Source organism: Myripristis murdjan, chromosome 21 (genome assembly GCF_902150065.1).
Source record: "Myripristis murdjan chromosome 21, fMyrMur1.1, whole genome shotgun sequence".
NCBI classification, from domain to species: Eukaryota; Metazoa; Chordata; class Actinopteri; order Holocentriformes; family Holocentridae; genus Myripristis; species Myripristis murdjan.
The window spans coordinates 31,736,205-31,759,159 of record NC_044000.1 but is presented as its reverse complement, the minus strand read 5'-3'; the positions used below and the strand labels follow the sequence as shown (position 1 = coordinate 31,759,159).

Genomic DNA, 22,955 nt, shown 5'->3' with positions numbered 1-22,955 from the left:
AAAAGCTAACTCAGGCTAACTTCGCTCGCTTGCTGTGTTGAAGTTTGTCAAATTAAATATCCGTTTTACCAACCCGCTAAACACCCCTGACAGCTTTAGACACTTTATTATTAATTCTTATCAAAATTAACTAACCAAGCAGCCGCTTCTCACCTTGATTATAATATTTATTGCCTGCAGTTGCTCAACATATTGTCAACAGAGCTGTTTCCGTTTTTGGTATCATCAGATCATCGGGGGTTAGATGAGCAAAAGGCCAAACTCTAAAAAAAAAAAAAAAAAAGCTGACGTGGTCCGAAGGTCTTCTCGTGTGTTCCTCATGCAGCTCCTCATCACAAAAGAGAGTCAATCCAGTGATATTGCTACACCCGTCAGTCAGAATGAACCCCCAGACGGACGGACGGACGGCTGGCACCGTCCTCTGAGAGCCGACGCCGACTGAGCTCCGTGCAAATGGAAATATAAATACCCAAGGCCAGAAATACTATAGGTCCACAAACCTCAGGGTGTCAAAGTAACACGTACAGATTAATAACATAGGTTAGATATGGAGAGAGAGAGAGAGAGAGAGAGAGGATGAAAGAATATTCATTAGTATTGCAACAGCGTCTCAAGTCTGTACAAAATCTAAAATTAAAAAAGAAAAAGAAGATGTCTGGAGTTGGGGGGGGGGGGATGCTAAGAGAAGCATGTGGGGGAGGGAGGGAGGGGGGGGATTCACCGACACGTTTTGGAGGGTGTTCAACGGATGGCCTGCGGTCCCGTCCGGGAAAAACACTGCAAAAACGCAAAATCTTACCCAGATTATTTGTCTTATTTCAAGTCAAAAATGTCTTATTTCTAGTCAAAATATCTCATTACACTTAAAATAAGACATGATCACCTCAGAAGGAACTTGTTTTTAGACAATTTCCATTTGTTTCAAGTGAAAATTTGCTTGTTTCATTGGCAAAATTTGCCAGTGGAAAAAGTGAAAATTCACTTGAAATAAGTGAAAATTAGCTAGAAACGAGAAACAAATTTTGCCAATGAAACAAGCAAATTTTCACTTGAAACAAGAGACAAATGTCTAAAAACAAGTTACTTCTGAGGTGATCATGTCTTATTTTAAGTGTAATGAGATATTTTGACTAGGAATAAGACATTTTTGACTTGAAATAAGACAAATAATCTTGGTAAGATTTTGCGTTTTTGCAGTGAACAAAGAAGCACGGCCGCAACGACAACAACAAAAGCAAAAACGTGTAACTTCATTAAACGGCCGGCCGGTCGATACGCCGCTCCCTGATTGGACGCGGCTCGACGTGGTTCAATATGAAGTCCGGACCGATCAGCTGCACCGCGAGCTTCGATTCACACTCGATCAATGACCGGAGACGATACAGTGCTGTGATCGATATGCTACAAGAGGCTAATCTGGCAATCAGATGACCTAACTAACAGGAGATGTGTGTGTGTGTGTGTGTGTGTGAAATACGTGGAGAAAAAAAAAGGATTTCCTGCACCACTGAGGTTTTTGAGCTGTTTAGCAGACGCCTTATCGCTTTAATGAACTCATCAGGATTGTGTCGGCTCTTGAAATGCAGTGAGTTTGAATTGCGTTTGATACGATGTGGTTAGAATAAAGAAATGAACATGTATTTGCGCGTTTGGATCATTTTCAAACCGCAAGAAAAAAAAACCCCGAATACGATGCTTTCAGACGTGCCGCAGAAACACCCGTTAAACACCCGATCACATCTGTGCGGCTTCGGTTAAAGAAAAAGAAAAAGAAAAAGGGAGGGGGGGAAAAAAAAGCACTTCTAAAAAAGTGAGCGAGAGCAAGAGGTCGAAACACAAAGTCCACCAAGTTGTGCTGGAAACACAATCACAAGGCAAACGATAGGAGGGAGTGTGTGTGTGTGTGTGTGCGTGTGCGTGTGTGTGTGTGTGTGTGTGTGTGGGTGGGGTGGGGTGGGGTGGGGGTCGGGGGGGTGACTAGAAACCCTGCAAGCGTTTTTAAAATCAGAATTCACTCTTCAAATTACATTTACAGAATATATATTTATATACATACAGAAAAAAAATATTTTAAAAAAAGGAAAAAAATGCAATAATATTCAACCAACATTTAAAAATGCAATGATATGTAAGGGAAGATAAACAAAAAAAAAAAAAAAAAAATCAGCTGGAAAAACAAGCATCATTGTCCTTCTATTTACAAATGCACCTGGCCACATCCTCCACCTATAAAAATACTATTCACATTTTTTTTTTTTTTTCCCCGTTGGTGGACAATGGTCAAAACGGTAGAGAACAACCCATTATTTGAACACTGTGTCATTTGGTAAAAAGAAAAAAAAAAAAAAATCCTAATACCATTAGTGTTACACCGTCATTCATTATCATTTCAATACAATGTAAACTGTGCTTACTCAACCACTGTCGCCCCCCCCCTCCCCAAGTCATCATGGCCTTGTAAGGACATCCACATACGAACCAGTGTAAAACCAAAGAGGATCACAAAAGTAAAAGTTTGCGTCTCTTACACCGGTGGTGTGTTGTGGGAAATATCGTCTGTCAGCTGCTTCGTGTGTCTCCGGTTTGTGTCGAACTCGGTTTCGAGCGCGCGGGAAACGTCCTCGTAAATCAATAATCGTCGTGGCGTAAGGAAAACAGACAGAGAGAGGAGCCGCGCTGTGAAAATGTAAGCAGTCATTCACTGCAAAACTTAAAATCTTACCAAGATTATTTGTCTTATTTCAAGTCAAAAATGTCTTATTCCTAGTCAAAATATCTCATTACACTTAAAATAAGACATGATCACCTCAGAAGTAACTTGTTTTTAGACAATTGTCTCTTGTTTCAAGTGAAAATTTACTTGTTTCATTGGCAAAATTTGCTTCTTGTTTCTAGCTAATTTTCACTTATTTCAAGTGAATTTTCACTTTTTCCACTGGCAAATTTTGCCAATAAAACAATTTACTTCTGAGGTGATCATGTCTTTATTTAAGTGTAATGAGATATTTTGACGAGAAATAAGACATTTTTGACTTGAAATAAGACAAATAATCTTGGTAAGATTTTGCGTTTTTGCAGTGTTGCTTTGGGGGACGGAGTGCGACGGCGGACGATGACGGATGAGGCTGTCGGGCTGGCGGTTGCCGCGGCGACACCCCCCGACGAGCACAAACCAAACAAAAGAGCGGAGACGACGTCGCCGGGCGCCGCTCACGACACTCGTGATGACGTTCCTCGAAAACGAACATGACTGTTACTGTAAGGCCGGCTCACTGGGCGAGAAATCCGCGTGGAGAGGGAGTTGTTGTGCTCCTTTTGACCGAAAAGTGACCTTGGGAACGAAATAGCCAGTCGACATATAAAAAAAGAGAGAGATTCTCATATCCACGTGAAACTATGGCTCATTTTTTTCTTCTTTTTTTTTTTTTTTTTTGCCCTTTCCAGATTGTTTTGGTCTTTGTTCGCTCCTCCGATAGCTGCTTTTAATTTTTTTTTTCGTTTGCTTGTTTGTTTTTGCTTTGTTTTTTTTGTCTGAGTCCACCGCTCCGGCTGCAGAACAGTGTGTTGCTACATACATTTCTATAGTCGCCTCTGAGGAGAAAAGAAAGCACGGCAATCCGCTCTGGTCTCCTCTGCCAGTTACGGCGCGCTTCCACGTCCTCCAGCTTTCCGTTCACGTTGATGCATTGGTCTGGTAACGTTTCTGGAACGCTAATACTTTAGCGCTGACCCCGCCGCAGGATTACCACCTATTGCCTGTCGCCGGCTGTTTCTCCGCCCGGGTGCGGGGCGCGACGCCGGGCGACATGATTTCCCCACAGAGCGGCGCGGGGAGAGAGGGCTGTAGTGGATAAATTAGCATTCTGAAAGCTAAAAGCCCCTCGTGATGCTCGCCGGCTCCTGGAGCGCCGGCGGTTTTCCTCCTCCAGAAGATTGGCTTTATTTTCCCATTGAGATCCATTACCAGACCTTTCAGTGACTCTCCACCGCTGTCATTGCACTTAGGCCATACAGTAGTCTGCCAGCACTACCACTACCACTACGACTAATACCTTATGGGCGATGGTAAAAAAGACTTATATAACTAACTTTCCAAACTAGAAACATAGAGAGGACACGTTCATTGTACACATTATTCTCTTTTTTTTTTTTTTTTTTTTTTTTTTTTTTTCTTTTTCTAAACACAAGGTGGGCAAGTGTCACCTCAAACTAGTAAAATCTTAAAATCAGGAGAAGAAATCGAGAACGTGTGTGAGAGAGTGTTGCAGATCTGGCACAGCCAAACTGGCATTTTCTCACAAATCAATGTGGTCAACAGGGCAAGTCCCAAAAAAAAAAAAAAAAAAAAAAAAAAAAACACATCGGTGATACTGTACACAGTGTCGGCCTCCCTCAACAGAAACTGGGTGATATCCCGCCAAGCAAACACCAGGGGGCGCTGATACACTCGCTCCTCCAATCTAAAAAAATGTTAAAGTTAGATATTACACCTACTGTAGCCGGCGAACCACCTTTACCACCATTACGCTTTTGTTTTTGCTTCAGTATGTTTAATATTCCTCCACGCTGCAGCATCACTCACTAACACTCCAGCGCCTCAGCTGGAGCTCGATTGGCTGATAATTATTTCCCATAAAGCCTGAGAGGGGGAGATAAACAATGCGCCGGGGAAACATCTGTGTTTGGTCTCGACACTAAATCATCAGCGCTGTCGGTCCAAACCTTCCCCCTGCCTGGCATTTCCAATGAAGAGGCACCCGGTTTGGGGAACAGCGGCGCGTGTGTGTGTGTGTGTGTGTGTGTGTGTGTCGGTGCAGTTATGTCAGCGGTGAGACGCACACAGGCATTCGTCGGTCTTCAACGTTAACCGTCACTATTATTATCTTCATTACGGCGTTCGAGTGCGCGGGGGGGGGGGATGCTCCTTTACTGGTCAAACACCGACGGCCTAAACTAAATTATAGCGGCGACATGATGACGCGAAATGAGCGAACGGCCCCTCTGAGCGGGAGTAACAGTGAAGTCATTTGGCTGTGCCAGAGCATTAAGTGCTATCAAATAATCAACCCCGGCCTAAAATAGGCGGCGGAGTCATTCGGCGACAGATGCCGGTGCTCTCCATTAGCAGCGGAGCCCACTGTGGCATCTGGCAGTATTGTACAAGGAGAGAGAGAGAGAGAGAGAGAGAGAGAGAGAGAGAGAGAGAGCCATCCATGGATTCAGTGATTACTTGTCATGTGTCTCACGATTATTGTCAAACACCGATACAAAAAACAGTGTCTGGTGATGTCGTGGTGCTCCGTGGTGAAACGTGTGGAGGGAAGCCTCCTCGCAAAGTTTTGGCACAGTCTCACGCCCCAAAAGTTCAAGACTTTAAAACCGTTCGAGGAGGCAAAGTCTTGAAGTCGTGACGAATTTGGTTCAGTGTTCACTTCTTTTTTGTTGTTGTTGTTGTTGTGTTGATGGCATGGAATCATATAAACACAGCATGAGAGAAAAACATGTTGCCGCCATCCGGCGATGTGCGCCTTAACATCTCCAGAACGGCGCACGTCGCCCGGACGGTGTCAGTCTGCTCGGCGTGTGATTGGCTTATTTCCACCTCAGCCAGAGTCCGCCTCGCCTCTGCGCTCCCCGTGACGCTCGCTCGCTGGCGGCCGTCCGTCCGTCGCGTCTTTCCGTCGCCGCCGTCGGCCGGATCCAGTGTAAGACAAGATCGACGTCATCCTTGATCCCTGAAAATCGAAACTCTGCTCCCGTCCAGAACCTGGAATCACCTTGTTTTTTTTCCCCCTCCATCCTCTGATCCACACGACCTGCCCTGTTATATTCCTTAAATCATCTCGCACGGTTCCCGTTGAAACACCGTTGGTCACCGCCGGTTATGTCGCATGAGTTTCTGTGGTTGCAGCGATGATGAATCCGTATTCGTCGGTGATTCGTCGGCGTCAAGGATTATAACAGCGCCGAGGGAGAGGAGCAGGAGGGACGGGGGGACGAGGTGAAGGGGTCGTCTTGTGAGCGACCGGCCTTTTAAATCCCGTGTTATCCACACCAATAATCTGCCCGACGCATTCCACCAGGCAGTGCGGCGTGATAGCACAGCTCTCCATAAAGCTGCGGTGACATTTATTTTCCTGCTGTGCTGCACCGCCGCCGCCGCCGCCTGGCGTTATCGGCAGCGCTCCGTCTTTCAGCACAAGGTCAAGAGAGCCCCTCGTCCGTGACATAACTCAAACAGCAGCATCTTTATCGGTCAGCGTGATGCATGCATGCGTGTGTGTGGTATCTGTATTGAATGAGTGCATGGGTATTATTGGTGTGTCAAGGCTGCAGGCATGTCTGACTCCCAACATTTTATTATTATTATTATTATTATTTTTTTTTTGGATATGATGCAAACTGTGTGACCAATTCATGAATTCATTATTGGCACGGCGAGAGGCCTGAAGCATGTAAACATCAAAGAGGCAAACCGCTGCAGGTTGCCGGTAAGTCCTAACACACCGCGACGCGGCTATGCATGTGTGTGTGTGTGTGTGTGTGTTCACGTATGCATTTGATAGGCTGCGCGCTTGCATCAGCCGTGTGTGCAGATTTCGCCTTTAAGCTCTGTGGATAATGTGGCGTAAGAGCATAATGGACTGTAAATGATGGGCCTAAAAAGCAAAAGTAATTGATGTGAGGTCACGGCAATGAGATAAAAAAAAAAAAAAAGTGTCCTGTGTTCGAGCTGAAATGTGAACTAGATGCTCCATCTCTTGGGCTCATCTCGCTTTATTTCTCTTTTCATTACATCCCTCCCTCCTCGCGGTGTGTTCCTGGGTCCGGCTGGCAGGGGGAGCCGGCTCCGAGAGAGGAAAAATTCATTTGAGATCCTCCTCCTGCCGTGAGGGGGGTCACAGCTGAAGGAGCCAGGGGAGATGTTTTGAGTGACAGGTGAGGCTATCAGCGGCCGTTATTGTAATCCTGGGTGGAAGAGGCAGACAAGGTGGAGAGAGAGAGTGGAGAGCGAGAAGAGAGTGAAGTGTCCAGGGCTGGTGTGAGGGGAACCGAGGTTGATCAAATACTGCATGGGGACCGAGAGGACTGTCCAAGGTCCGTTCGTCTCCGCCTCCATCCCTCCGCCCGTCCCTCCATCACTACACCACAGTGTTCCTCTGTCTGTAAGGAGGGGGTGGCAGCACGTTCCCTGCTTTCATGGCGAACTCGGACAGGTATTCCTGGTTTTCGGCCACGGCGGGTCGAATGCGTCCGTTCTGCCGGTAGAAGAAGCGCGTGCTGCAGTCCTGCAGGTACTCGGGGTTGTGCAGCGAGGCTTTAGGCGGGAGGCTGTGCTGCCAGTACTCCGGATTGTCAAACGTGGCCTTCTTCCCCTTCTTGTCCACCATGATGGTGCCGCCCGTGATGCCCGAGTGCAGAGCGTGCCCCGAGTGCCCGGGGTGCAGGGTGTGCGACGGGTACGACGGGTGGGCCGGATGTCCCGGCGGCACCACGTACCCGGAGGAGGAGACGGTGTGGCCCGACGTCGACGGCTTGACCGTTTGGGACGCTGACTGGGCGGCGGAGGACACGGGCGCGGAGATGGAGACCGCCGCCGCCAGTCCGTTCTTCTCCCCCGGGTTGAGGAAGGTGTTGAGGTACAGCGGCTCGTTGATGTAGTCGTCCTCCGCCCGGCCGGACTGGCTGCCGGGGGCGGCGGCGGCGGCGGCGGCTCCGGCCATGTGGGCGGCGTGGTAACCCGATGCATCGATCACGGCGTGGGCGTCGCCATTCCTGCGGCGTGTGACGAACGGGTTTTCCTCCACTGGGTTGAGATAATCTGCAGAGAGAAAAGATGAAGTCAGTGAAACTTTGATGATGTTGCCCTTCGTTTCTGGTGAAGGTGACGCACATTCGGCCCTGATTCCACAATAATCAGAATAAAACAACGGCGAGCAAACCTTTGCTTAACAGAAGGAGCTGCCATCATCAACATATCCCAAAACAAATTCAACTTAAAGCGGGGGACGTTTGGAAAAGGATTGGACTCAGGATAGCGAGCGGCCTCTGGAGACGCCGGGAAGTGAGCTGTGAAGTTACAGTCAATTTATTTAAACTTCACTGATTACTTCCAGTTGAATCACTTGCGGTGGCTCTATGTACTTTTGTTAATGGTCTTGAATGAAACAACTGAATTTTAATGAATACTAAGCTAAAAAAAAAAAAAAAAAAAAAGAGAGAGAGAAATTGTGCTGCAGACAACAGAAAGTCTTGTTAAACGACGAAGCCCGACGTTTTAGCAGATTGCCTATCAAAATGTAAAATATGAAAGAATATGAATAATCTATTATATTATATTCTGATATTATATTCTATTTTTCTGATATCAGAGACTAGCAGGCTGCACGATGCTTTCTATTCTGCCCTGCACCGAAAGTACCGAGCCCTAATTTCGTTGCATTATTATACCGTATATGATTGTGCAATGACAATAAAGATCTATCTATCTATCTATCTATCTATTCTACATCTATGGACACACTGATTACCATTATGTATGTACATATGGTCAAATCACTACTTTTCCTTCTCCTTACTAAGGTTCAAAGATGTTTTCATGCATTATGTGTTTTTATTTATTGTTCCATAACTTTCATAAAAGGCTGTATAAATAACAACGGGCCCCCGTGTGGCTCTCCTGCTGCACCTGAGCTGCTCTTGTCCCTCATGCCGGCCATGTATCCGTCCTGGTCCTTGTCTCCTTTTGCGCCCCGTTCCCCCAAAAGCCCGGTGGGGTCGGCGCTGTAACGCTGTCCGCTGCCGTCGTCCCCTCCGGCAGGACCTGGGGACGCAGGAGAGACGGGAAAACGTGGAAGAACAAACTTGGCATTTCATTCTTGATCAGCGCCTGAACAGAGACGCATTTGGAGGCCGTGATAGATCAGCGAAGACAAAGCAAAGAGAAATTAAATCAGGGTTGAACCCACTTGCTCCGCATTTTAAAGGAAGCATTCATTCATAACACGTAAACAGCAAAATACTGATTTAGTCGCCGCTTTTAAAACATTTTCGGCGCGCAACAAGTGTCCTCCAGGCGACGATCACTCCGAGGAAAATTTGAAACTCATTAACTCTCAATGACTCTTAGATGAAACCAATTTGGGTACGACTGTTTACTGCTTCGTGTGAGCCGTCCATAATAAACCGGCTTTATTTATTTTATTTTTTTATTTTTATTTTTTTATAATCACATCTGAGAAAGCCATAACGCTGCTGGCAGGTGAAAACCACGTATCTTCACCAGCTTTCAAGAAATTAAAACAATATGACTTCAAGGGCTCCTCTTCTGAAGAATCAAGGCACACGCAAAGGTTATCAATCAATCATTCATTGATTGATAATGTTGGGACTAGTTCAATTTTAGCCCAAAAACATAACAGCAACAACAACAAAAAAAAATCTTATTCTCAATGTGTTTTTCTCCTGGATTACTGAAATAAGTCACAGGGTAACCACTCACAATTATCACTTAAAATCAGTTATCACCTCATCATACAGTGAATATTGCCCTATAATTACAGCTTGAAATGTTAAAAAAATTGCAGTGTAACACTGTTATTACATAAGCACCATTAAATTCACAGTAATTAGTAAAAATGTTCATATCACCTTGTTATTACTGTTAAATAAATGCTACCAAACAGGGGAAACAAGGGTTTATGTGAATGTGAGCAACTGTGGAAAGATGCAGTTTGAATAGTAATTTTTGATAATATTATTGCACTGTGCACACACACACACACACACACACACACACACACAAAATCATCCACAAGTCATGGAAGTCACTTGGGAACTCGACCTCTTCCATCCCTCTGCTGTACCTTGGCCTGCTGCGTGGGCGCCGCTCGGCCGTGGCGAGGCCTGTTTCCTCAGGGTGCCGTTGCAGCGCGAGTCCTCCTGGGCGCCGCCTCCTCCGCCGACGCCAACGCCGACGCCACCGCCGCCGCTCTGCCCCGCGGTGACGCCCAGGTCCTGAGCTGGCAGGCAGCCTCCGGTCACGGCCGAGACAGACACCACTCTGGGCAGGGTGGCCAGCATGTCCTCCATGCTGAAACTGGGATCCTGGTAGCCAAACTGGTTCTGGGGGGAAGGAGAGGGAGGGAGGGGGTGGGGGATGGGGTGGGGGGGTCGGGGTGGCGGGTTGTTAGGCTGCTTAGCTGCGTGTCAGTTCACTAAACTGCTAACATATGGCATCGAGGTCCTGCATCGAGTATTAATTGCTGAGAAAACTTCCAAACCTGTGTATAGCAATTTTATTTCTGGCGACAAAAGCATGAATGAGTGTGTCCATGTGCATGTGTGTGTGTGTGCGTGTGTGTGTGTGTGTGTAATCTGTGTAATCAAAACCGATAACGGCGTAATGTTTCTGTTTTTCTCTTCTATTCTAAAAGACTAAATAACATGAAAAGGAGTTTGCAGCTTCCCGATCTGTGTTTTGTGAGCATCTCTGTCAAGTATCTCACAGCTGCAGGGACACATTGTAAAAATAGGATGTACACGATTTACAAAAAAAACAAAACAAAACAACAATTCAAGTTCCTCGCGCTATTGTTTCCTCATCACATCTGAGCACGACGGCCCGGGGAAGGCAAACAGCAGAGCCGAGCGCTAACATGGCAGCATGGCTGTCACGGGGGAAGCGCTGGTTTTTAATTAAAAGACTCGGGGTAGCAAAGTCTTAAAGAAGCCATATCTCCCCTGTCCTGCTGTGCACATTTGTGCCTCCACTCTTAACAAAGAGGGAGCTTTTTGAGAACCACGCCGCGGTATTTATTGGGATTTACCAGCTTTGTTCAGTTTAAGAAATTAGAGGGCTGCTGGAGTCATGACGGGGAGTCACAGTAAAAAAATAGCAGCATTTTGTGTCTTGTTCTGCACAAATTTGATGTATTACGACTGAGGGTTTCTTGATTCTGAATGGAGGTGTGTGTTTGAACCTCTTAGGCTGCATGTTCCCTATTTTTTTTTTTTTTTTTTTTCCAGATTTTAAGACACCGTATCATAAAATAGCTCCTCTGGCTTGAAACAAGACCTGGACCAGCCAGATTAAGCCCTTAATATCAGACCCCGTACAAGCCTACATGATATATAAACATGGTCTCATGGTCTTTAATGCTATAAAAAATGCACAAAGCAGGATTAGAATAACATTTTAAGAGGCACACTGGATTGTCATCCCTCATTTGCCTTTTTTTGGAACAAATCTGAGCTTTGTTTGAGTCATTGCAGCTCCACCTGCCTCACCCAAGGAACCTCTTTTGTTTCTCTGTTTAACCGGATCTTTGTGTCTCGTCTTGCCCGTCACTCGCTCTCGTCTCATTCCTCCTCTCCCTCTGCGCTGCTCTGGAGGTCCACGGTTGGTATTCACCATAGAAACGCCCGAGCTGGTGCCGTGTCCTCGTCTGCCCCGTGGCTGTATGTCTGCTAAATCGCACTCCGTCAGTCGTCACTGACTCTGCCTCCTCCCTCCCTGCTTCGCTCACAGACCTGCTTGTGAATGCTTAACTTGTTGCTCTGTTTTTCAGTCTGCACTTCTTGTTGTTGTTGTTGTTTCTTTCAAGCTCTGAATTCGCTTTGTCTGCCTGGCTCCATTGTGTGTGTGTGTGTGTGTGTGTGTGTGTGCGCTCTTGTTGTTTCTTGTCCTTTTGACCTCGTGGGGACAGAAAATCCTCCACCGCGAGGACGTCGTCTTTGTCTGTTATGACTCACGTCTACACGGCGAGGGTTAGTTAAGGTTTGAGGGCTTGGGTTTAAGCTTGAGATCGACTTGAAATGCGTTCAGATTAGGTTGAGGTGAAGGTACCAGGTAAGGCTAAAATTAGATTGGGATTAGGGCTTGCATGGCGTAGAGTTAAGACTAAAATAAGGGGTACATTTTGGAGTCAGGTTATGTAGCAGTAGCGGTTAGGGAATGAATACAGTCAATGGAAAGTCCAAATAATAGAATAATAAAGCAATAAGTGCTTGTGTGTGTGTGTGTGTGTGTGTGTGTGTGCGTGCGCGCACTGAGCCGTGGCAGATCTTCTTTCAGCTATGCTATACAACTATGCGAGAGCAGATCATATTTATGTGTAAATATTGTATTGTGCTGTGTACAATAATTGAGTTCATTACAACCATCTACATGATTTATGTATCCATTGGAGTGTAATTAATCCAATTAAAACAGAATCCACCCTAATGAGAAACTCTAAAAAAAAAAAAAAAAAAAAAAAAAAAGAAAAGTGGAGGATGGATTTTGAAATATTATACAAATAAATCATCTTTCATTTCTTTGGAAGGGTTTTTTTTTTTTTTTTTTTTTTTTTTTTTTTTTGTCTTTGCCTGCCAAAACCCTCTAAAATGTACCAAACTGAGCCGGGGAAGGATTGATGTCTCTCATTGGCATTCACGGAGCATTTTTATCCTGCCTAGCTGGCTTTTCAGACACAAACACGAGGGGGATGTTGGAATACGAAACGGCTGACGTGCCTGGCTGTTTGACTGCTCGTGTGATGGAACAAAGTCCAAATATAGAGGAGGAGCGTTTGAACCGTCAAACTGTTGGAGTACTCAGGGAACTGGCTGGAAACCCCCCCATCTGAAGGAGGCAATTAGCACCGTTTCCCGACGGAGGAACACCGCGGAAAACAGCGTGCATCAGAAACGGACTAAAACGAGAGGATGACGAGAATGAAAGTGAGCGAGGGAGGGGGGAGCCGCATGCGGTCTGTTTTTCAGATCCCAATCTCCTGCGCCTGAACAGGAGCGTCCCGCGGTCCGCGCTAAGCCGCTAAGCCGTCCTCCCCCTGAAAACTTGTCATTACGGCTTCACACAACTCGGCATCCCTTTGGAGAACATCTAAACAATCTGAATGAGTACTTCGCCTCTTAATGGTCCCCCTCGCTGTCGAGCTGCATCTCTGATGCCAGTTTCCCTGCTGCTGCAATCTGAGAAATGGTGACCAATTTCACAGCAACAGATGAGTCCATCCAAAAAGGGAAATAAGCAACTAACTTATAAAAAAAAAACAGGCCTAGCCAAAACAGGAGGTGAATACTTGAAAGAACATAAGGGTGCCTGAGTTTATCTTGCAAGCGAGCGATACACACACTTCTCAGGCTGTTTGAGTGTCCGCCATAATAAGTCCTAGCAAGAAAATGCTTGTTTGAGTACGTGAGAGTGCACTCAAAAATACGAGCGCTGCCTCAAGTGATTTCAGAATTTTTTTCGCTGCTGAATTCAAAGTTTTCACGGGCATTTAGGCGACGGGCGAATGGGAGCCTATTAAAAACAATTGCATAATTCGAAAACCAAGCAGGAGCACGTGGAAGGATCAAGAGGCAGTTCTCAAAGCGGTTTATCCGGGTCGGATCGTTTGAAATGCAGAGCGCTGACAGGAGACAGCAGCCCAGGGTTATCTGTTTATGAGGCTTTCTTGAAAATAGAGGCACCGATCGGTTTTCCCCTGCCACCTCAATTTCACCTGAAAGCTTAAAACAACGGATGCAGATCAGCAGCCGCTCAGGCAATCGCACAATCAGAAATTGGATACTGATGCAGTGACTTAAATTACACAGTTAAGCGAGTCACGTTTGGTGCACAAACTGTAGCAGCGTGTTGCACATCGTCTGGTTCCAGCGGTTTCTTTTCTCTTGTTTTGGAAAAAGCTGCTGTGCAAAAAAAAAAAAAAAAAAAAAAAAGATAGATGCAAAATACACTGAGGGATTCGAAATAACCATGGCTGCAGATTTCAGGCTTGACTGAGTGGTGCTATTCCTGAGGAGGAGAATGAAAGTCTTTTTCTTTTTCTTTTTTTTTTTTTTTTTCCTTTCACGCTGAGTACAGGTCGGCTTGACCTTTTGTTTCTTTGTCTGTGGTTGAATGAAACACAAGTGGGAACATGGGAGAGCAATTAATGCTGATGCGCTTTCGACAGCACAATCACCATGGTCTCGGAGAGAAAAAGGAAAGGAGAGGCGATAGATTTTCAAGAACACTGGGTCCGAGCTTATAGCACAAATGATTTGACAGAAAAAATGCAAGATCGGTGCATCATTATGAAAAAGGTGTACCGCCCGACAACAGAACTTTTTCAAAGTTGTCCTCATGGTGGCGCTGTTCGGCGTGAGCAAATGTGGCCTGCAACCTCTTGAGGTCCATCCCAAATTCATGTGAAATTTGGCTTCATTTAGCAGCTGGAAATGTCCTGTTTGAGCAGCTTCACTAGCATTTTCTTCATGCACCAAAGCCAGGTAGTATGGATTAATCTGGTTTATAGGATAATCCGGGAGGCCCATATACAGTATTCTCTGTGAAATTATACCATGTTTTTGACTTTGGATCAAATGTAAAAGAGTGAAAAATTATACGTTTTGCACAACGGTAGAAAAACAATCTGAGGAAGGAAACAAATTGACTCGGGACCTTACACAGAGTTTCTTATTGTAGCTCCACCATGTGGCCAACTGGTGTAACTTTTGTTGCCTGAGCAGCGGGTGAGATTGGAAACCTATCCACCAAATCTGTTTGCTGTAGGACTTACTAGGATCTCTGGGATACAGATTGTTTTAGGACAGAAGAAGAAGAAGAATCCAAAAAGACTGGGCAAAAAACAAACAAACAAACAAACAAAAAAACACAAAAAGAAGCAGATGGCTCAGACTCACTGCATATAAAACACATTAAATGACATCTTACATGAAACACACATGCAGGAAGTCTATGTGCTCAGACTGAGTGCTATAGTTACACTGTAATACCTGCCAGTTAGGCTCAATTCAGTGAGGATTTAGTTTTCACAGAGAGCGTTAGAGGCAAAATATCAAAAGCACGAATGTCAGAAATAAGCAGAATAATATAAACAATAACACGGTGGCTCTTACACTCACTGACACTGTTATTGCTTTTCTGAGGGGACAGATATTGACATATTACGCCATAAAATGTCAGCAGAGATAACAGAAACAGCAACATTTGGGTAAAACATTGAGAACAGCACACATGGGAAAGATGCTGGAACAGCTTAAAATATTTGTGCAAACATATGTTTTTTCACTTGCCCTGGATTTTTGTTTCAAAAGACCTGTAATGCATGTGTGGACGAGAGACTTTCAGCGTGATAAAAATCAATATTTCCTCTTGTTTCTTTCTTAAAAAAAGAAAAAAAAACCTCGTGGCACAGATATCTGAATTTGAGCAAGGCATTAGAAATCCTGACTAGAGCATTTTGACCTCTGCAGTTTATTACTAGGGGATTTAATTATATTTTACAGGAAAATATCAGTTTTTTTTCAACATAGGCTTTATTTTTTTTTGTAGTTTTGCCATCATGACAACACATTTTGTTCCTAATTCCATCCCTTGCATGACTGTGGAAATTTGTGTTGCCTCAGTTTGCTACTCTCCTGTTTACAATCAAGGTCCAAAAACAGGTTTCATCAGTTGAACCCATAAAGTCCTAAAAATTGTGTCTTTAAAACAAAAGAAAACAGCGTCCCAGGTGAAGGGCCTTAAGATTTGATCTATTTAGCCAAATGAAATACAGATGAAGAGCATGAGCACTGGTGTGAAATCCTCCGTATGCAAGAGGTGACCAAATCAAAACTTTGAAATGCAAACTGGCCTCTAAACAACAGAGTGACCTGAGTCAATTAAGCCATTAGGAAACTGATATTTGGGTCAAAGGAAGGATGTAGCTTGAGGTTTAGCTGGGATTTAATTTTGGTTAAGGTTATGGGTAGCACCATTCAGTCAAGCCTGCAAAAGTGAAATATTTTGGTTCTGGATGTTTTAAAATGAATTAAACCCCAAACCCAAGCCTTACCTTTACTGGTTATGAGTAGGGCTTTGGGTCTGGGGTGTTTGTACCCCTTTAGAATGAAAAGAAACCCATGAAAATGCGGACAGACTTCAAGCAGGACCTTGGTGAGTCTAACATATCACGATTTCAGCTCCTAGCATTTTAAACAGTTGCCTCTTGCTGCCACTAGGTGCTGCCCATGTGCAAATTTGCGCAGCGCAGCTTTAAGATCAAGAACGCTGAACGGTCCATACCCTGTTGGAGTCCATGCGCGCGCGGGGCGTGTACGCCAGCGGTGGGATGTTGAAGCCGTGGGGAACCAGGTACTCCTCGGCGTCCATCAGGTCCTCCAGCTCCTCCTCGTCCAGCAGGCTCTGGAAGAACTTGCTGTCGTTGGGGCTGGGCAGCTTCATGCGGTCGTCGCCCTGAGACACACACACGGCGAGGAGTGTGTGTGTGTGTGGTGTGGGTGAAACAGAAAGATGTGCACATATAAACCTAAGATTAGCCAGATCAGATTAGCTGGCAAGGTGGTAAAGTCAGAAAGGTCACTCATTACCCCAGTTTTACAGTATATGATAATAAAGTCATTGGTGATATGAAACAAAATGGATTTCTATCATTCTAAATACCACGGTACAGCCAACATTGTGCATTACTTTGATTAGAAAAGGGAAAAAATGTAAAAAATAAAAAAAAAAATTCAGCTGTTTGCCAAATGAGGGGAGTGCAGGCGACTGAAACTCTGTTTTTTTTTTTTTTTTTGTGATGAACACTTTTCTCCTGTTAATTCTTGTTTTGTTGTTGTAAACCCAACAAATATGTGATCTGGATCTGCTGCTCCCTCGTCAGGGGGTGACCTACCTGGATGACCAGGTATCGCTGGGGATCGCGGGCCATCCGGCTGAACTCGGCGGCGAGCTCCTTGAACTTGGGCCGGCTGTCTGCATCGATCATCCAACCTGAACATGAAATTCAGAGATTCAAGATTTATTCGTCACATGCATGAATGTACAGGTACAGCATCAGTGAAATGTAATTGCAACAACTCCAGCACTGTGCAAGTAAAAAAAAAAAAAAAAAAAAAAAATAATAATAATAATAATAACGATAATAATAATAAAATAAAATAAAAAATAAATAAATAAAATAAAAATAAAGATAAAATAGAAAGAATATATGACATTCCTATATACAATGAACAACCTGTATACAATATACAACAATATGCAAAAAGTACAAATAAGTAGAGGGTAAGTAAAAATGAGTAGAAGAACATGGTGTGAAGATTAGCTTCAGGTCTGGAACGCTTGTATAGATATTGTATATTCTGGATTAAAACTGCAGGTACATCACACAGTATTTTGTTTCAGTAGCCATTAGATTATCAGTTTTATTCTCACAAGGAAAAAAAGAAGATTCATGTAGACCATGGATCGAATAAAAGTCAAAAATAGCAATAATGATAATATCAGAATACAATAATCCATGCTTATAATGATCACTATTCTCAATGAAATAAATTTCCTTATATAACCAGATTGATTTTAATGAAAAGGCTAATATTGGCCCCATATATCAGTCCAACCTGAGTGGAGATTCAGTAACTGGCTCTTCATCCTGGTGTATCTAATCAACAAACTTACATCCTTTTTGTTGCAAACACTCAAATAAAATTTCTATTTTTTGCCTCTGTTGATCAAGAAATCTAAAAGATCCGTTTTTATTCAGGAACAAACGATTGGGAGAAAAAAAAAATATTTTTTTTTAGATTCTCTTTATTGTAATTACTGCTTTTTTCTCATCCAAAGATAAACAGTGTTTCATCACCAGAGTGGCCATATGTAGTAATGGGCTTTTCTGCCAGTTTTCGCTACACACACCGTCTGCCGAGCCAAAGCAATCATGTGATCTGGCCTCGAGAAAAACCTGTCTTGGCAGCCAGGTAAAAGAGGCAGGGAGAGAGAGGGGAGCTTTGCACACAGGCACACACACACACACACACACACACACACACACAACCACACACACATTCACACACACAACCACACACACATTCACACACACAAGGGGTTTTATGCATAAAATGTTGATTTTTTTTTAAACTTGATACTTGGACAGTATCACTGTTTACCTCCATGCCAATAAAACCCAGGTTACTGGAATCCACTGAATGTGTGTTTGACTGTATTTCTACTATGTGCCATGCCTGTTTCTGTGTGTGTGTGTGTGTGTGTGTGAGTGTGCTAATGCAAGACAGGTGACAGTGACCTCTCCTTGCTGTGTGTGTGTTGGCATGGGTTCAGCGTGGCAGTGCATTATGGGCCAAGGTGACAGCGAGGGCCAGAGGCTGCTGCCTGGAGACCAGAGCACAGCGCCAGGGCGGCTCTGGCATCGCCTCTCTGCCCTGGCAGCAGTGGCCAGAGGTTACAGCGCCACCTGTGACCCTGGTGACCGACAGCAGGGCAGCAGAGACTCGCCAACAGGGCCGACACGGCGGTGGGTGGTGGGAGAGTCACGTTAGCGATGGCCGGCCGCCGAAATGAGTCACCAATTTGCCTGCAGCTTCCGTGGCTCCTAACCTCTATTCTGCTAATCTGAGAGGCCTAACTGAGGACTTGTCAGCAGCAATCACAATCTTAACTGCTTGCACCTGTCTGCTTTTAGGACCCGCTATCTGCTTCAGTCATCACAGGCCCAGGTTTAGCTCCACCAAGATGGATCAGGTCTACTCCTTTTCCACATTCACTTACCATATCTGTTGTGCTATTGATTATCTAGATCCTGATTAACCCTCCCTTAAACCTGCACTAGACAATTTCTGACCACTAGAGGGTGTTAAGAGCTCAAACTCTCCAGGTTCAAAGCAGATTGCTCGTACAAAACCAAAAGTTAAGGTAAAACAAATAAATAAATAAATAAAATAAAACAAAGAAAAGCATTTTGGGGATGGAAAAGGGATGCAGTTGACTTTCGCAAGGCTCCTGTCGGATTACTTGGACTGTTCTGTGTCAACTTCACTTTGAAAATGTGGTGAAGCTACAAGGTAAGCTGCTTTGGATGAACTTTTTTTGTAACTGCAGCCAGGGGCGCCGTGTATCGGGGAAAAGTTAGGACAATTCCAAGGGCCCTTGCCTGACAGGGGCCCCAAAAAATAGGTAAAAACTAATATAAAATTATTAAACCATCATCGAATGTATATATATATATATATATATATATATGTATATATATGTATATATATATATATATATATATATATATATATATATATATATATATATATATATATATATAATTTTTTTTTTTTCATGGGGCCCAAAATTCCTGGCAGCGCCCCTGACTGCAGCAACAGAGGCTGATGTGAAACTGCAGAACGTCACGCCTCAGAGACGTTTTCAATGAGGAGGTGAAGGGGGTGAGGACGAGGGCTGAGGGGGACCTTATTTGGGCTGATACAGAAATTTAGAAAGCTAAGGCCAGGCAATAACAAAAGGCTGTAAACTGTTTGGCAGAAAGAAGAGTCACGGTGACGACTGCCACATTGCAAAGGGTCATTTTACTGTAAGAAAAAAAAATGCATGTAATATTGTTTAATGCAGCTTTAAGTAGCTTCAAAGTTAGAGTTTTTTGGTTTTTTTTAACTTATGATGTGACTCCATCACATCCATATTATGTATCTGCTGGTTGCAGGTTCATTAAAGCGCCATCACTCTGATACTGAGCGAAATATTCAAACCCAAGATGCCGTTGTTTTACGGCTGCAGCATCACATCACATAGAACAGATCTGCATGTCTCGTGCATCATTTTAGACACATTTCCCAGGAATTCAGCAGCTCATGTCTGGGATGTCTGGAAACCTCGGGATCTCCGCTGGAATTTCAGATAAAGTCCTGAGGGTTTGGACAGAGATCTTTCACACAGCATGCGTTTATGTTCAGTGGGAGTCTCTTGTTTTTAATCTAGCCAATAGGGACAGCCAATAGGAACTGCTTGTACCTAATCTGTGTTTTGGAAGAGAAAATGAGGAACTCCCTAAGATCAGGCTGGGGTTAAAACGTCTGTGATAGATCTTCATCATCAGACCCAGAAGTACAGAGTGCTGGGTGTCACCTACATTTGACCATGACCATGTAGACGTCAATGGTGCAGATGGGTGGCTGAGGCAGACGCTCCCCCTTCTCCAGGAGATCCGGGATATCTCGGGTGGGAATCCCGTCGTACGGCTTCCCTCCAAAGGTCATCAGCTCCCAGATGGTCACCCCTAAAAAAAGGGAAGACAGGATAATAATGAAGAAGAGAGGAAATGAAGACATAAGATGAAAAAAAGAGGACATGAAGAGAAGAGCAACAGGAAGACAGATGGAAAGAAAGAGGATGAAGGTGAGGCAGGTGAAGCAAAGACAAGTGAAGAGAGGAGACATGAGGAAGAAAGGGGAGAGGAGAGATAATAATTAATGAGCAGAGGGAAAGAAAGGACGACTGGAAAAAAAATGGGAAAGAAAGAGACAAGACGTGACAAAGGAAGACAGGAGGAAAGTGGAGACGAGAGACGAGCCGACCCGAGTCTTGAAAGTCATCGCTCCATCTGAAACCTTCTCCACTCCTCAGCCTTAATCACGTTACTGATAATGAGCTAACGAGTGGCAAGCAGAGTAAATGCACGTTATTAGAGCGGAGCATGATCGCCCCCAGTCAGAGACGCTCACTGGGGAAACTGGCCCACGAACACATACTGATACTTTTAATCAAACACGCGCTATTCTCTTTGATATGACCCATCATGCATATTAGCTTTGAAAATCACTTTCTTTAATGACTTTGTCAAGAGCCAGTGGAGCAGAGGGCTCACAATGCCAAAAAAAAAAAAAAAAAGTCATTGTGGACTAACTGTTATCTCATAAAGTTGAGAAATAATGGAGCAGATTGGTCTCCAGTTTTATGTCTTGCTGACATCGCCGCGGCTGCAGTGTCTGGCTTCGATATTAAAGGAGGAAATCGCACATTTCGCGTTATTATATAATGATTATCCAGATGCTGTATCTTCAGATTAGTTGTCACGTTCCTTGGCATTGCACTGGTGGCCAAATTGCAGATAATTAACTATTAGCAATTATAAGTATTCTGGAATTCACTGCACATTTGGCATACAAATTGGCATTCCCAGTAATGAGTTGCACCTACTTTTACACAACAGCTGGTTTTCCGCTGTTGTCTCACTGTGATCTCGGGCTGTCTTCAAGTCAGATGGTGTTAATGAACAAAAAGCATTTGCCCTGCCACTGTTGTACTGACAGCCCTGCAGTTTTACCCTGTAACCTACCCATCGTGCGGCATTGCTGTAAATTTTTCCCTTGGGGATGCCACTTTGTGCGTTGTGTGCTTTCACAGCCTCGTACTGAGACCTCAGTTTCTTCAGTTTTTGGCGGACCTGTGCGTTGGACCCCCACCGCTGCCAGCTCTCTCACTATATCTCACAGCATGTCCTCATTTCAGCAAACACCTTCGGTTTGTCATCGGACATTATCCTCTGCCCGGATAGCGAGCAGAGCCCTAATGTCCTCGTTTGACCAGGACTGCCGCTTGTTCTCCGTTTTTCTTTTCTCCATTATTTTTCTGCTATAAAAGCGAGCTGCTGCGCTGACATCTGTCTCCCCGCCCTAAGCCAGGTAAGCCCCTTTGTAGTTAGCCAAGTGGGTAAGTAGTTGTGTATCTCCAGGAACCGGCGAAAGTGTTTATGTCGGTGTGAAGTGTTTGCAGGTTTAATGCACACCTTGACGCACTTGATGCAAAATGACAACGCTTCCAGCTGCCACATTTCCCCATGTTTCTGAATAACATAAAGCTGATAAATTAAAGTATTACAAAGCTAGAAACGGTGTGCTCAGCAGAGAAGCCCTTCACCTCCATTCATTTTATTTTATATCATGAAAACTGAGATGAAAAGCGTGACCTGTGTGTAATTCCATTCAACACGTCTGAAGCAGTATTTTTATAGCCGAGTTTGGAGTCTACGGCACTTTGGCACCTCAGTCATACAGTCACGTTTTTGTTTGTCCTTGCTGTATCTAAAATTCAACTCTTCTTTGGCTTAGGACCGACCTTTCTACAGAGTTTCATGTAAATCCATTCAGAACTGTCTGAGATATCTCGCTCACAGTCAGACAGACAGGTGGACAGACAGACGTTGCGATTACATCACCTCTGCCACCTCTCTGGCCGAGGTAATGACAAATAAAGATGTAAGTGAATAACAAAACAATCGATCACGCTTGCCTTATTTATACTAGGAATATTACCCAATGTGTTGGAGCAGGACATGATGCAGGGAGGGATAATTCAAAAGTGCAACCCACTAGTTAGAAAGAGAAACAGCTTAACTGATAGAGGATTGGTATTGTTCAAAATTTGTGATGGTTTTATTGTTTGAAATTTGCATTATCTATGCCTACTGGTTACTGCTAAAATACACTGTTTTCCAGGAAGTATACGTAATGGGAGTTCAGTTCATGGGACCTTTATTGTCTCCATGTTTTTTTTTTCTTTTTTAATGCTATTTTAAACTTAGTAATATTTTGATTCGATTTATATGCATTGTTTTAAACCTAGTTTGATCCTGTTTGATTGTGTGTAGGACTGTGGGTATGATTGTTGTTGTTGTTTGTGAGCTGCTGGACACTTTGAATTGATCTGTCTATCCATCCTCTCCTGCATCTTCATCTGACTCTTGTGACTGAAGTGGTTTTAACATGAGAAACCGACACAGGAACACGGCCTCCGCTTCACGTTTGGCTCTTTTAAAAGCGCTTTAAAGGAGGTGGTGCTTACCGTAACTCCACACGTCGCTCTGGTGGGTGAACTTCCTGTAGTGGATGCACTCCAGCGCCATCCATTTGATAGGCATCTGCTGGGGAGAAGTACAGTACATCTGTAGAATAAAATGAACGCTGGAGAATTAACAGTTTGTCTTTTACTGATCGCGAGTGTTGCATTTATCTTCTCTTGATCCTGCCAGACAAAATCAGGCAGGATCAAGGCAGGCATGTCTTTTTGCACACTCGCTGTTTTTAATGATTATTCATACAGTATTTCCATCTTCACTCTTTCTCCTTCTTATCCTGACATT

General features: G+C 44.2%; 1 protein-coding gene across 2 annotated transcripts in view; it reads right to left on the bottom strand.

Moving 5' to 3' along the window:
* Nucleotides 1–6,403: 6,403 nt before the first annotated feature.
* erbb4b (erb-b2 receptor tyrosine kinase 4b) overlaps nucleotides 6,404–22,955 on the bottom strand; it is a 516,511-nt gene continuing 499,959 nt past the window's right edge. For both annotated transcript variants that reach the window (XM_030080353.1, XM_030080354.1), the window contains exons 22-28: nucleotides 22,658–22,733; nucleotides 19,947–20,093; nucleotides 16,692–16,789; nucleotides 16,082–16,252; nucleotides 9,867–10,125; nucleotides 8,690–8,824; nucleotides 6,404–7,822 (exon numbers count right to left, since the gene is read on the bottom strand). In XM_030080353.1, coding sequence (XP_029936213.1) covers nucleotides 7,143–7,822; nucleotides 8,690–8,824; nucleotides 9,867–10,125; nucleotides 16,082–16,252; nucleotides 16,692–16,789; nucleotides 19,947–20,093; nucleotides 22,658–22,733 — 1,566 coding nt within the window. In that variant the 3' untranslated portion in view covers nucleotides 6,404–7,142. The remainder of the gene's footprint in view (nucleotides 7,823–8,689; nucleotides 8,825–9,866; nucleotides 10,126–16,081; nucleotides 16,253–16,691; nucleotides 16,790–19,946; nucleotides 20,094–22,657; nucleotides 22,734–22,955) is intronic.